At 43.4% G+C, this 16,398-nt stretch overlaps 1 protein-coding gene across 7 annotated transcripts in view; it reads right to left on the reverse strand.

Moving 5' to 3' along the window:
• PTPRF (protein tyrosine phosphatase receptor type F) overlaps positions 1–16,398 on the reverse strand; it is a 549,550-nt gene that overhangs the window by 239,711 nt on the left and 293,441 nt on the right. For all 7 annotated transcript variants that reach the window (XM_081946120.1, XM_081946118.1, XM_081946119.1 and 4 more), the window contains 2 exons: positions 15,735–15,880; positions 14,083–14,224 (listed from right to left, as the gene is read on the reverse strand). In XM_081946120.1, the coding sequence (XP_081802246.1) occupies positions 14,083–14,224; positions 15,735–15,880 (288 nt within the window). The remainder of the gene's footprint in view (positions 1–14,082; positions 14,225–15,734; positions 15,881–16,398) is intronic.

Genomic DNA, 16,398 nt, shown 5'->3' on the forward strand with positions numbered 1-16,398 from the left:
TCCAAACATTACTACCTGAAGGAAAAGTAATGTGTATTAAAAATAAACAGTAGACTTGGCAATATGCCCAGACTGTCTATCTTGAAAATAACCAAAACATAAACAAAAAAGAATATATAAAAATTCAAGGGTAGAAACCTTTAGACTGAGACTTTTATGACTGAACTACAGGCAAACTCTTCCGTAGCAGATTTTATGGAATAGAATGAAAAACAATCAGACTTGTCTATCAACAGATTTTAAAGATAAGATAAAGGCCCCTACATTCGGAGGGTTATCAAATCTGTGAATATTATCTTGATGATTAATGCAGAATATAGCTAGAAAATATATGAAATATTGAAATTGTACTGATTTTTTGAAACTTTAATAAAATGAAGATAAATTGATATCTTGTCCTGACACCTTAAACACCAATTTAAGAGAGACTTTACTGATTCCTGGAAAAATATACATAATATCTCATATTTTGTGATAACGTGGAGGAACTGCACAATAATAATATTGGAACCAATTCAGCTTTTCTCAATAAATCCCATGATCCCATTTAATCCCATGATCAATGTCAGCTGGAAAATCTGTTCCCAAAGAAAGAAGCTTTCTGAAAAAAAAAATCTTCCATAAATTCAGCCAAGACTTGGAAGATACTCAATGCTAATGTCATATAGATTTTTCTTATGAAATTTTGATTCCAAATAAGTAATTTGTTTTTCAAAAATATTAGAAGTGGCTTGAATAATGGTCTCATGAGCATGTAAATGATCTTGATATCAAGCTCCTTTTTAATAAGTTTTAAATCACATTTAAGCTCTTGTTGGATCGGTTTCAAGATTTGTGTCTGAGCCAGTTCTTTTAACAAAGTAGTAAAGGAATCCTCCTTTGCATTTTACCTGGCTCTGCAAATCAGACACAGTGAAACTTAAATCACTGTTGCATGCTTAGATTTATGCCATTATGCCATAAATTGTTAAAAACAAGATAATAAATAACAAAAAGTTATATTTACCCAATAATGAAAGTCCTTATCCACACAACCCAAATTAGAAGTTTGAATTCGGCTTCTGAAAATCAACTTTTTTTTAATCATGAGAGAAGTGAAAGATGGGCACTCACAGAAGCATCCCAAACAGAAAATACTACTATTGTGGAAATCCAGGCATTTTTATTTTTTTATTTTTTGTATTTGTCTGCTACAAACCAAACACACACACTAACAAAATGATTTTCTGCTTGGAAATATGCCTGCCATCAAGTTTGGCAAATTTATGTTTTCATTAAAGTTTTTAATCTTTTAAATTAATATTTTCCCTTTCTACTTCCTTCATTTTTGACATGAGATGAGTCCAGCAAAAAACAAGTTCAGATGGGAGGGAAAGGATGGTTTTCTCAACCAAAATGCAGCCATTAATTTAAACCAGTCTCTATATGGATCACACCTGAAGTCAAACTGTATTCAAAGTCGTAAAACATTTCTCCTTAAAAAAAGATTAAGGAAATGAGACTAAGAGTGTCATATTTTCTGACTACACAATGATTTCTTCTACAAGAACAATTACTGTTAGATACAGGGTTTATTGCATTGATACCAACAAAGTACTGTAATCACCTCCCACTTAAACACTGCCACAAATCTTTCATTTTTATAGTTTATGCCACAGGCAGGAATCAAGAAGTGGCTGATCAATAATAAAGATATGGCTTTGTTTTTAGCTTGAAGAAAGGAGAGAAAGAAATGCTTGGGTAAAATTCCATCTTCCATCAAAATTGCAGATAAGACCAAAGTGAAAATACTTTTTTCTTCTGAACTGGTTGCCAAATAGTAGTTGGATTTCTTTCAGAGGAAGGACTTCTCTCATTTCTAACAAGTAGAGAGACTGCTAGAACGTTTGTGTGAACTTTAGTTATAAAGCTGGCCTGCTCTCTTTTGAGAATGGTGAAATTCCAACCTTATCTCCAGATGGTCTATCACCATTATAGCTGATTTAGGACCAACACATTTGCCTTTGGAGGATTAAAACATTTGTTTTCTCCATCCACAAATAAAAGAAAATGCACACTTATGGCCAATATGCATCATTGAAGCGTGAACCAGCTATATTTTTCACTTTTGCTTGATATTTGCTGGTTTGCTTGATATTTGCTGGTTTGGTACACCAACCAAACAGGGCAGGTACAGACTTCAATGAATAGTTAAAACTGCAGAAAAAATAACTGCAACCAGCCTGCCTTCCATAGAAGACCTATATATTGTATGGGTTCAGAAGGAGGGCTGGGAAAAGTGCATGTCCGGGGTGTGAAGGGTCTATAGATATTTCTACAGACCCTTCACACCCTGGACATAAACTGTTTCAACTCCTCCCCCCAGGATAGCAATGGTACTTAGACTTATATACCACTCCATAGTGCTTTACAGCCTCCTCTAAGCCGTTTAGTCAGCATATTGCCCCCAACAATCTGGGTCCTTATTTTATCGACCTTGGAAGGATAGAAGCCTGAATCCACCTTGAGCAGGTGAGAACTGAACTGCTGACAACCGGCAGTCAGCAGAGATAGCCTACAGTACTACATTCTAACCACTGCGCCAGGATCCCACTGTAGAGCATTGCATCAGGCCAAAACAACTAGACATAGTTTTTTCCCTCGTGCCATCATGATGCTGAATCCCTAATTAGCACAGTACTGTCTTATGCCTAAAGATATTTACCCATGTAGTATGGCTAAATTATTATTATTATCCTCATCTTTTCATCTACCATCTCCTTTTGGTATCTTATGATTATATTGTTATTTGTATGTACATTTGGTGTTTGTATGTACATATTGCTTGTATGTACACTGCAGTGGTGGGTTGCAAATCCCGTTCCAACTGGCATGGTTGGAACGGGGCCGGCAGCGTCCTCATGGACGCATGCAGCGCACAGTGCACGTGGAGATGCATGCAGTGCGCACATGTGTTCAAGCACCTCCGCGATGCTCCAGTTGCTCTGCGGAGCGTCGCGCAGGTGCTGTACGGACATGTGCCTGCGAGGAAGCGTAAAAGCCTTTAAACTCCGGTAAGGAGTTCGGGCAGGCGGGTGGGCCCTCCAGAGAACCATACCGGAACGGTATCCGGTGCTCCGGGTTGGCTCCGGTATGCGCGTACCGGGGCATACCGCCTGCAACCCACCACTGGTACACTGATTATATTACCTTGTCTCTATGTACACTGAGAGCTTATGCATTGGAGACAAATTCCTTGTGTGCCAATCACTCTTGGCCAATATTCTGTTCTGCTCTGCTCTGCTTCCACATTTCTTTTTAAAGGCATTATTTATGCAGGGTTGTGCAGAAAATGTGCAGCATGGACCTATCTCTTGCTATTACTCATTCTTCCTAGTTATAAAGAGTCACTGTTTCTGTATATCCTTTACATTCCAGCAGTATTTAGGTGTTAACACAGGTTGAAAACATGGCTGCAAAAACAAGCAAACATAAATGGAATTAATTAATTGAATTAATGGAAAGGATAAATGGATCCTATCAAGGTATAAAGTGAGATTAATAGCTCAAGAAGGAAGCTACCAACTGCAGCCATTAGCCTTATTGCAGAAGTATAGAGATGTTGATTTTATGTTATTCACTTATTTATTTATTTTTCAATTTAGCTGCTAACTGTATCAGGAAATGACTAAGCATCTTACAGAATAAGATTAAAACATCCTTATTAAAACATCCTTACTGTACTGATTGTTGTATTTTTTTATTATTTCAAATCTATTTGTTCAGCACCAAATAAAAGGAAGATTTTGATTTATGTAATTTTTAAATTCATAATAAATATATAAACAGCCTTGACCTCTCTCTTGCTCTTGAATAATATCTCAAAAGGTACCAGTAGTTATTATCTGTAGTGACAGAGGATACTTCTTACCCAAAATATTGATTCAAAATTGTCATAAATGAACATTTCTACTTTCCTGAAATAAATGCATTGCTTTATTTATAAACTCATGCTAAATTTGAAGATTAACCCATATCCTGAATTCATATATAGTAAGTTTTTTCCTAAGATTACTTTAAGTTCAAAGACTATATCTGAAATGAAGGAACTATTATTGGGTGAAAAGTAATATCAACATTTAGAGAGCAATTATTACATCCTCTTCCATCTCTAGTTCAGGATTTTCACATAAGGGCTTCTCTTTAATTTTTTAAAGATTAATTTTAAAACTTTCCAGAAGTGACATTTCCTGCTTCAAATATCTTGCAAAATGAACTTCAGTTGATAACACTATGTATAAAAATCTTCTTGGTGGAACTAGTCATTGTGGAAATGTTACATTTTCATATGTCACTGGTCACTTATTTAAACTGTGATAAGACACAGAAACTGATAAATTATACACATTCACTGACACTATCCTTTTCAGGAGAGACCGATAACTCAAAATGACCATTGGCTTACCTGAAGGGTCCTTTTCTGTGCACCGCGGGAGAGTCCAAGCAATGGGTTAATTCACTCTGGTTGCCCTGGATACTGAGGAACTTTTTTTCTCCCTTTAACCACACCTCCTCGTGTGATCACAGCCAGAATAATTTCCGAAAAGTCAATCCGTCGAGAGGATGGAGCGAAGGCGTCCAAGGAGTTTCCAGTTGAAAAAAGAGGGAAGAATCCCCGGGCCGAAGACCAGGGTGGGTTGGACTCTCCCGCGGTGCACAGAAAAGGACCCTTCAGGTAAGCCAATGGTCATTTTCCTGTGCACCGCTTGGAGAGTCCAAGCAATGGGACATACCCAAGTTATTGTCCGATTGGGAGGGCAGAGTCAGAGTCCCGGGATTCGGTCGAAGACACGACCCCTTGAAGTACCCTCCTGCCGAAGGACGCCTCAGCCGAGGCGTAAACGTCCAGTTTGTAATGACGGATGAAGGGCGACGGGGAGGACCACGTAGCCGCCTTACAAATGTCTAGTATCGATGCCTGGGTGGCCCAGGCCGCCGTGGTAGCCGCGCTGCGAGTGGAATGCGCAGTGATGCCTCGGGGCACCGATCTGGACTGACTTTCGTAGGCCAGGGCGATGCAGGCGCGCAGCCACCTGCCAACAGTAGAAGAGGAGACTTTCTTGCCCAGGGAACCTGGATGAAATGACACGAATAAGGACTCCGACTTCCGGAATTCGGAGGTGCGGGCGATGTATGTTTTCAGCGCCCTTCTCACGTCCAACATGTGCCACTGTCGTTCCCTGGGATGTGACGGTCTCGGACAGAAATCAGGAATCACAATTTCTTGCGTTCTATGAAACCAAGTATTGACCTTTGGAATAAAGGTAGGGTCCAGTCTCAACACCACCCTATCTGGGTGGACGGTACATAGGTCCTGGCGAACTGACAGGGCTGCCAGTTCTGAAATACGACGAGCTGACGTCACGGCGATGAGGAATGCCGTTTTTAGTGTAAGAAGACGCAGCGGCGTAGTGCTGAGAGGCTCGAAGGGTGGAGCGGTGAGCGCCTGCAGAACCACGGACAGCTGCCAGGTGGGGTAGCGGTGGACCGTGGGAGGTCGTAAGTTACAAGCTCCCTTGAGGAATGAACGGACCCTGGGCACCTTGCTAAGGGGCAAGACCGGGTCACCGGCCCAAACGGTGGAGAGGGCCGCCACCTGTCGTCGAAGGGTATTTGGAGCGAGGCCCTTGGCAAGGCCCTCTTGTAGGAAGTCCAGGACGCGGGAGACCGGAGCCGTCACCGGGTCCAAAGGTAAGGCGTCGCACCATTTGGCGAAGGAGGCCCACGAGGCATCGTAGATTCGAGTGGTCGATGGTCGCCTAGCTGCCTGAATGGTGTGTATTACCTCCCCTGAGAAGCCCTCGCGCCTCAGCTGGTCCCCCTCAAGTGCCAGACGGCCAATTGTAGCCATTGGGGCTCTGGATGAGTTACGGCCCCCTGGCTGAGGGAGACTTGGTCTGGAGGAATCTTCCACGGAGGTGACAGGGAGAGGCTGACCAGGTCGGCGAACCACGAACGACGGGGCCAGTGCGGGGCCACGAGGAGTACCTCCGCCTCCTCCGCGATGATCCTGTGGATGACTTGTGGAATCAGGGGCAGCGGAGGAAAGGCATAAAGTAGGCCCCGGGGCCAAGGAGAGCGAAGGGCATCCGTCCCTTCCGCCCCCGGGGACTGGAAGCGGGAGAAATAGCGGCGAAGTTGAGCATTTTTTCTGGATGCGAATAGGTCGACCACGGGAGTGCCGAACCTGCGGGACAGCTGGTGAAACAGAGCCGGATCCAGTTTCCACTCTGCCGGGTCTATGGTGGTCCTGCTCAGCCAGTCCGCCTGGGTGTTGTCGACTCCCGAAATGTGGTCGGAGCGAAGAGATGCCAAATGCCTCTCCGCCCAGCGCCCCAGGGATTCCGCTTCCTTCATCAACGTCTTGGATCTGGTGCCCCCCTGGCGGTTTATGTGGGCCTTGGTGGCCACATTGTCCGTCATCAATAGGACATGTTGATGGAGAATGTCTTGGCGAAAATGTCGGAGTGCCAGGCGGGCCGCACGCAGCTCCAGAAGATTGATGCTGCAGGAGCTCTCTGCGGGTGACCATTTGCCTTGCACCACTAGATGACCCATGTGTGCCCCCCAGCCGGCGAGGCTTGCGTCTGTGGTGACCACTAACCGGTTGGGCTCCTTGAACAGGTGGCCCTTGAGGAGTGCAGGGGACGTCCACCATCGGAGCGATCTCTTCACTGCTGGGGGAACGCTCACCAGTCGATTCGAGTTGCTCCTTGAGGCCCTCTGGTGAGGAAGGAGGAGCCATTGGAGAGCTCTGGAGTGAAGGCGAGCCCATGGGACGATCGAGATGGCAGAGATCATTTTTCCCAACAGCTGTGACAGAAGGACGATCGGTACCTGTCTCGCGAGCATCACCTTGCGGGTCATGGCCACTAAGCTGTCTAGCCTGTCCTGGGATAGGAAGACCCTGCATAGGGAAGTGTCTATGACCGCCCCCAGGTGGATAAGTCTGGTGGTGGGAACCAGATGGCTTTTCTTCAGATTTAGGGAAAAACCGTGGCTCCTCAGGGTTCTCATTGTGATGCGGAGGTCCCGCAAGGCCTGCTGCCTGGACGACGACTGGATCAGGATGTCGTCCAGGTAGCACTGGAGCCTTATGGGTCTGCGCCTCAGTTGGGCTGCTACAACTGCCAGGACCTTGGTGAAGGTCCTGGGGGCCGACGACAGGCCGAAGGGAAGGGCCCGGTATTGAAAATGCCTGCCGGCATAAAAAAAGCGCAGGAACCTCCTGTGCTGGGGACGGATGGGGATGTGTAGGTAAGCCTCCTTGAGGTCGATAGAGGTAAGGAGGTCTCCCTGACGGATCCCCGACAGGATGGACTGGAGGGACTGCATCTTGAACCTCCGGTAGGCAATGTGCCTGTTGAGGTTCTTTAGGTCCAAGATGGCCCTCCAGCCCCCCGAGTTCTTTGGTACCAGGAAGAGGATGGAGTAGAACCCCCTCCTTTCCTGGTCGGGGGGGACCTGCTCTATCGCGTCTATCTCCAGGAGATGGCGAATCTCCTGGTTCATAAGATCCCTCTTCAGAGGGCAGGAAGGAGTGGGACACCGGATGAAGTTCCGGGGAGGGGGGGATAGGAATTCTAGGGATAGGCCCTCCCTCACGATCTGGAGGACCCAGGCGTCCTCCGTGGTCTGGACCCAATGGTGGGCGAATAGCTGGAGGCGCCCCCCTATGGGTGACGGGCCCGGGCAGTCACTTAGATTTGCGGAAGGGCCTGTTAGAGGCACCTCCGCGGTTGGATTTACGGAAACCGAATTGTTGTCTACCTCTGTCCTTAAAGGAGGACCTGTCCTGGAACCTGTCCCCTGACTGACCGGCCGGTCGGTAGGGCGGGGAGAAGGAAGTAGAGGTAGAGGGTTCAGGGGCACGAAAAGGCTGCCTCCTGGGGTATGGAGCGGACTTGCGGTCCTGCTTTTTTGTGGTGGAAGGCAAAATCTTCCTTTTATCTTTGGATTCAATGAGGAGAGGCTCAAGCGCCTCCCCAAATAATTTGGCGCCCTTAAAGGGGGCTGAGGCCAGCTTCCACTTGTGCTTCTGGTCCGCCTGCCAGTGGCGGAGCCAGATCAGGCGGCGTGAGGTGACGTTGGCCGCCAAGGCTCTAGAAGCAAATTTAGAAGCGTTAAGGGATGCGTCCGCCGCATATTGGGAGGCCGCAATAATTTTTGAAATATCCTGGCGGAGGCGCAAGTCTCCTGCCGGGATTTTGGTCAACAGTTCCCTTAGCCATATAACGGAGGCCCTGTTAAAAAAGGAGGCGGAAGAGGAGGCTTTGATGGCCCAGGCAGCCGCCAGGTGGGCCTTATGGCACACCCTCTCCGCCTTCTTATCCTCCGCCTTGAGTCCATCCAGCAGTTCTGCTGGGAGGGAAGAGTTGGAGGTTAGGGCAGTGATAGGTGGTTCCACGGCTGGGAGAACCAAAAGGTCTTCCAAGGTGGGGTCCATAGAGTAAAGTTTCTTGTCTGCCCCGCTGGGGGAAGACAAGGTGGCTGGCTGGGCCCACTGGCGTTGGATCACGTCCAGGAACAAGCCCGGAACCGGGACCAGTTCCTGTTGGGGGGCCGGGACGTCGAACATGGCCGCATTGGGATTGTCGGGAACAGCATCGGCCGAAGGTTGGGCCGGCTTAGGTTTAATCCCTACCCTGGTAGCTAGTTTGGCCTTACGGAGAATGGACTTGAAAAGAGTGGGTTTGAAAAGTCCGGAAAAGGCAGGGGCTTCCGGGGGGAGGCCCTCGTCTTCAGATAGCTCCAGGCCGTCCTGGTCAGCGTCCTCGATGACGGAGGTTTCGCTGACCACGGATGACTCAAGAGACGGATGGCGGGCACGCTTGGCTGGAGGAGGGGCCGCCGGGCCCCGGGAAGAGGTCCCTGGCCCCGAAGGGGGAGGGGAGCGCTTTTGGAGGCCCTCAGCAATGCCTCTGGCGATAGCACGATCGACCAAAGCCTGCACGCGCGGTGACAGCTCGGGCTCCTGATCAGAATCTGATCCCGGGTCCCTGGTTTCTTGGGGATGGTAGTGAGAACCCCCAGCCGGGGGAGCCCTGGTGTGACCCTCTGGAACTGGGTCCTGCTCATATGACCAGGACGGGGCAGGAGAAGTTGGTTCCGCCAGTGATCTGTCCGGGGACAGATCCTGAGACTCTACCTCCTCATTCAGCAATGCCAAGATATCACTTCTGGATGGGGGAACGGGGGCCACTTCTGGGGGGGACCCTGTCTCAGCCTGGCGCCGGGCCTTCTCAAATTGTTTATCAAGGGCCCGCTGGCGTCTCTCAGCGTCCTTGGTTTCGGCTGCAGTCGGGGCTTTGACAGGGTGCCTATGGGTGTCCCCTAAGGTACCCTTGCCCACATTCCCACCTCTACTGGAAGGGGAATCCTTGCTAGGGGCCTGAGAGGGGCCGGATCTAGCCTCAACGGAACCTGATGGAGGGAGCTCCATGCCAATGACCGCACAAGGATGATGCAGAACACAGGCAAACGGGTGGGCTGCAGCGGAATTTGACTGGCTACACTGAAAGGCATAAAGAAAAAAGACAATTATGATTAATAATACAGGTATAGAAAAAATTAAATAAATCCATTTCAGCCTAACACCAGTAGCCTAATGGGAGGAGGACACCCAGGAGGCTGAGCTATGAGGTGGGCCTGCAGCTCAAGCTGCAGTAACCCTTGCAGGAGAGGCAGGGAAGTCAGTAGGCCAGGAGACTAGAGCTTTAAAAAAGGCGAAGGCCTGGCCAGACCTTAAGGGTAAAGAAAAACTTCCCTGTGCCGGTGCAAAGGACACGTGGTGGCCAAATTACCAGCGCCGCTGATGTCCAGTGAATGGTGGCCGAGGGTCCGTTGGGCGGGCCCGGCGAGGCCCTGTAGCCACCAAGCGGCCTCCTGCAGGAGCGTGGCTGAGCGGCAGAGGCCTAAAATTAAAGGCGCGAACTTTTCGCGCCTAAAAATGGCCGCCGCAACAGCGAGGAGCTGGGCGGAGAGGAGAGCGGCAGCCAGGATCAATCCGGGCCGCTCGTAGCTCCGCGGTGGCTGAGGGGTGGAAAAAAACGCAGGGGAGTCAAAAAAACGAAAAAACTAGGCCGGAAAATAACAACCGGGGAGGGAACCGACCAAAAAACAAAGAGAAAAAACCCCCTCGCCGCTGTTGCCGCGCTCTGGGAGCAAGCGGCAAGTTTCCAAGCCTGCAAAAGTGCGAGGCTGTGGAGAAAAAACCTCCCCCACACACGCTTACCTCCTGGCCTCCTAGATAGCTGTGTTGATTGAAGAAGAATAAAGACAGGGAGAAAAGTTGGTTTTGAAAGAGGAAAAAGGTTTTCCAAATTTTTAGGAGAGTCCAAGCCAAGGATTAATAGCCTGAACTCAAAAATACATCCGATCTGGGCATGAGGAAAATTATTCTGGCTGTGATCACACGAGGAGGTGTGGTTAAAGGGAGAAAAAAAGTTCCTCAGTATCCAGGGCAACCAGAGTGAATTAACCCATTGCTTGGACTCTCCAAGCGGTGCACAGGAAAACCTTCTATGTTGAGAAAGTTGCTTAAATTATCTGTTTCCTATAGAAACCAGTATAAGTAAGTATAAGTATAATCTTTATTGTCATTGTACTTAAATACAATAATGCATAAAAAGACACATCAAAATTAAGTTATATATGAGAGCTTGGCATAAGTAAGAGAATTAAAGAATAGAGATGCCAAGATCATAGATTCTGTATAAATACTTAAAGATGAAAACCTGAAAGCAAAATGTTAAGCTTCTTTGGAAGCTCTTAAGGACTGGAAAGCAGAATACGACATGCCTAACAATTATTTCATGCATTGTATTTCCTGTGAGTCGGACTGTTTTTATGCTGAAAAGATAAAATAAAAATTTCAGAATCAAAAGAAAAGTAAAATGGGAGCATTGCTTACAATAGCTAGTTTTTGGGGCTGACCTGATAATATGAATGATTCAAAAGTTTTAACCTAAACCTTTTAGATATTTTACTTTAGAGAGAACGTTTTCACATAGAAATGTATCACTTCATTTTAAAATGATCTCTAATGTTCATTTATATGCTTGGGCTAAGAGGCAATATTCAAATGTAATCTCATTCTCTTCAATTTTTCTGATTTTCTAATGACGAGCCATTTCTTGGCAGGAACATATAATAGAGAGTGAGACAAATATGTACAAACTTCCTTGTTTTCAAACTGATTCTTGTGTAATTAATGAGATGTGTGTATGTGGGCAAAACAAAGCTATCAACTGTTTGCTGTAGAAACAGAGAAGTTGATGTTAGATGCATTTTACAAAAACACATTGTTTCAAGTCTTGGGAGATGCAGCTTTCTGCACAAATAATTTGTAACTGTCAAATATTTATCATTTACTGCATTTCATATTGGGTAACTCCAGGAACTGGGATGAAGCCAGCAGATGGTGATAGAAATTAAACTTATAATACAGTTCAGTAATCAATAAGCCTTTGAAACACAGATATGCTCTTTCATCCTTATACAATCTCCTCTCTAAATTCCAAGCTAAACATGATAAATACATTCTACGCTCTGCTCCATTTTCCCTCTGTCTTCCTAAGCAAAGACAACTAGCAAAGTTGGATTGACTTAAAATCTAATGCATCTGAAGAGCCACCTTAGATATCATTAAAGAGCAGAATCAGAAATCATGAACAAATCACAGAGGAGCCATTGTTCAGCTAATACATAATTGTGGAGCCATATTTCAAGGAAGCCTTACAAAAATAACTTAGATGGGGGGGGGGGAGGATAAAAATTTAACTCTCATTAAAACAGCTTAACACAAAAGAATTAAGTCATATATATTTATTGCCTCCAGACTGCCTTGATGTGATATAAATTGCTTAAGGCTACTGTGGGAATAAAATCTATCCACATTGAATTGTAGTTCCAGTCATGAAATCCATTGTTTGTCACCACTAATATATTACAAAAAATTAAATGTATAAACATATAAATCCAAAAGCCTAAGAAAAAAGCAGCTTAATTCCCCTTTCTTTCTAGTGTTCCTTCTGGGTCCCATTTTGTCAGGAGAGGAGCACAGAAAGAATACAGATTACGTATACAGAAGTGGCTGCCAATCTGATCTTGCCTCTATCATGCCCAGAAGAGCTGCTAAAAAGGAAGATAAGACATGCCACTCATTTCAATGCAGTACAGGAAATACTGCAACATTCTTCCCGCTCTACGTTCTGTGTGATGGCGCTGTTTAAAATGCTCTGTAATGCAAGCTGTAATCCCCAGCCTTACAACTCAATCACATATTTATTAATTTGTGACATAATGCCCAGCAACTGTCCCTAAAGCTTCTATTGTGTGTGTATATGAGGGGGTAGTGGGGGAGGGAGAGAGATATTATTGATTCTACTCCTTTCCTACTTGCTTTGCTCAAACCTTTCTTCTGCTGGGCATGCAAGAGTATTTCACTGTTGAAAGTTGTAATTGAAAAAGATAGAAATGCTCAATATGACTCATACATTATTCAACTTATCATCTGCCAAAGGGAAAAAGAAAAGAAAAGGTTTGCATATCTACCTCTTCTCCTATCAACAGGAAAAAATAATTTTCAATTACATTATATGTATGCAATTCTGTTCATCAAGAGAATCTGGAGCCAGAGAGACAGAAACGCAGACAAAAAGATAGACCAGGGAAGCAACTGCCACAAATTCACTTATGTGTGGATTCTTGGCTCCAGTTTGCCTCTTTATGATGTATCAAATTGAGGATGTTACCAAATAAAACAAATGTCAAAATCCAGGGCAAAAATATAAATCAAATCCTGTATTAGCTATCTGAAATGACACCAATGAAGCTAAATAAATCCTGACTGAATATGAAGTTCTGCTTTAATGTAAAGTCTTAGAGGACCTCTGTTAATACTTTTGTAGCATATATTTATGATAAAACATACAAGATTTTCTTGACAATTATTTTAAAAAATACAGAGCATTTCTACATTCCATTATTACTTAGAGAAGCAAGAACAATCTGAAGACTCTTGAGGTCATTTTTGTAGGGATGCCACCAGCATCCACAATCAGAAAGAATTTTAAAACATCAACAAACCTAATAGCATTGGCTAGGATGGTCAAAATTTTCACAGCAATCCTTTAAGAAGCTGTCCCAAGCCAATTGTTCTTCATTAATAAAGTGGACTTGAAATATCATTTTCTTGAACTTCAGTCTCATTTTATAATCTCAACGCAATTGCTTAAATTTATAAAGGTTCTAATGACAAGAAAATCTGAGGAATCAAAATATCCTCTGCTATCATTTTATTCATATTAAAAAATTCCTCAGACATGAACTTAGTTACTTGGGAAATAATCATATAGGACCAACCAAAATCCTTCATCAAAGAGTAAATGTTCATGAATTTGCTCTTGGAAGGATCCAAATAGCATTCATGAGTGGTCCTGCAGTCCTAATCAGGGCTCAAACCAGGATAGAGTCACCCCTTTCAAGTTCCTGAAAATATATTTATTTGTATAAAGCGGTGGCAAGAGTAATACATTCACAAAACAATTGATACATAACCAGTCAGTTACAACCAAAATCCTGTCACCCCACTCCTCTCTTTCTTCTTTTGCTTTCCAATTGCCATTTTTTTTGTTTCTAATATATATTTCAGAGGAAAAAGACACCAGAGAATTCTGGATAGGATAGTGTAATATTCCTGGTCAGACTGTATCTGATCCATATCACTGACTCTCTACCAGAAGAAATAAAAACAGAAATGTGTACAGATATCTACCTGATTCTGTACTATATTGTACATTTATAAATATAAAACAAGCTGAACAATATTTATACATTGAAGAATATCCATTAAAACCACAGGAAAAATAAACAGAAATTACTAGTCTCACACACATATATGACATAGCCCATTTAAAGTATTAAACTCTGTTCTCACCAAAATATTAAACAAAAGTTGTTGTTGCCAAGCAGTAATTGCCCGCTTTTGCTATCACATGTAGTATTTAAATGCAACACATGAATTAAGCAAGTTCTACCTACCTTCTAATACTGTAAGTTTGGCACTAGTGTTTATGTCGCCAACACTGCTGGTGGCCATGCACTCATAAATTGCTTCATCCCGAAGGACACGTAGTGGTTGAATCCGCAGAACTGATCCAGATCCATCATCAAATTCAATAACCTTTTTCAAGAGAGGGAGAAGTTATTATCAATTTATTAGTACAACTGATCCATAGAAGACCACTACCTCTGCACACCTTAATATATTAAATTTTCAGCTATAATTGTGAAATTATGAAGTGCTAGGAAAATCATGCATTCCTCTATGCACATCTCCTTGATTGTCACTGTGGTTAAAACTTACATCAACAGACATAACCAGATGGCTATGACTTCAGGTAATATAAAATCCTACTCTTATAACAGATCATGTTTGCAGATGTATGGATAGATTTGATATTATCCAAGACAAACAAAAATCTAAATTACTATGTTAGATACAGAAAAAATTCCAAATATGACAGGCAGGCAGGGGTGGTTGCAACTAATGTTCAACTCAATATTTCTTCATATTAAAGATTTAAGATAAAATATGCTCATAGATTTCCGGAAGTATTTAAGGTACTCCAAAGATAACTGGAATAAAGTTTGCCATACTACTTAACTTCAAATGTAATTAAATCAACATTTTTAATCTTATCTTCAGTGAATGAATTATGACACTGAAATTTGGCTAGTGTAACAAACCACCATTTGTTCAAATTAAAATAGGAATGGGTACTTGGAGGAGGGGTGAGTAAAGGAAAAGGCAGCATAAACACTCTAAGTATGATATAGAGACCCATTTGTGATTTTTCTGAGAGAGGCAGAAATAGTTAAATAGGGTTTTTATATGTCTGTGCCATAGAAATTAAAATAGTGTTTACCAATCCTAAAACGTAAGTTTTTGTTTTACTCTAAAACCATCTATAAATTGATCTTTAATAGCAAAAAGTGGAATATTTTATTTTATTTTAATTTACTGAAGAAAGTGTTTCTGTAAACGAAACTGGGTGGGATCAATAGCATCAATCTCTTGCAGTCACCAGGTACTCCATACATTCTGCTCTGTAGTGCTGGGATTTCTTTAGAACCATCTGGGAGAGCAAGAAGAAACCATGGAAAGCAATGCAGAAAATCATGCTTTTTTCCACTCCTTTGGTACTGAATTCCACCCAAAGGCTCCATATTAGTAGACATAGGGATTAAATGACTTTACAGTAATCTAATTTCAAATCATAAGCAGAAAGAAATGATCACGTCACTGGAATGATACAATGATTATACATGGAAGTTATTCCAAAATGAAATTTGCTTCCCCTAAATAAGAATAATTGTCTTGTTAACTGAGAACTTGACAAGCAGGACATAACTGTAATAGCATTCTCTTATCCTTCTCCAACAATTAATACCCAGAAGCATAGTGCAACAGTTATATACCCAACTTAACCAACAGTAGTAAATGGCTTTATTTTCATCTTCTTTTAGATTTGCATATCTTACCACAGAAAAACGCCACAGTTAACTATGCAGCGTAAAAAGTAAAACTTAGTCCTACTCCTTCCAGTCCTCAGGTTTCATCCTACTTAATTTCATTCAATATATATGAGCATTCTTCCAAAATTACAAGCAAATGTTCATTCTCTACATACCTCAAATCGCTGGGAGCTGACCTTTTTTCCTTTCTTCATCCAAGTGATGCGTGGCTTTGGTTCGCCTGTTGCTTGACATACAAAGGAGGCCACACCACCAGAAATCCCAATCTGATCTTCAGGGGTTTTCATAAAGTTTGGTTTGCCTATAAGAAAAAAATATACTAACTGGTGAGATATAGCACCTAAAATATATAGCACTTCAAATTAGGAGTTTTAAGTACAACCAAGTTAACTCCAACAGCACAAAGCTGCCTTACACAACTTTCTCATGACAAGCTTGTGCACTTCTAAAAACATGTTATTTTTCCTAGGAAACGTATTGGAAGTAAGAACTTGGGAAGGAATTTGAGAATGTTTTAGGGTTATTTCTAACTCAAATAATCTATTAACATTACACACAAACTTGCATACATATTACACGCACACATACACTTAGAATCAGTGTTGACTCCTGGGTCCCTACAGTTATCTTGGCAAAGTTTTCAGAAGTAGTTTGCCACTGCCTATTTGTTAGGGCTGAGAGAGTGTGACTGGTTCATGGTCACACAGCAGCTTCAGGCCGAAAGACACTAGAACTCACATTCTCCTAGTTTCTACCCAGATGCCTTAACAATTATATCAAACTTGCTCTCATGTCTGTCTATATCAATCCACCCACGGC

The sequence above is a fragment of the Natrix helvetica genome (assembly GCF_964273705.1).
Source record: "Natrix helvetica genome assembly, chromosome: 3".
Taxonomy (NCBI): domain Eukaryota; kingdom Metazoa; phylum Chordata; class Lepidosauria; order Squamata; family Natricidae; genus Natrix; species Natrix helvetica.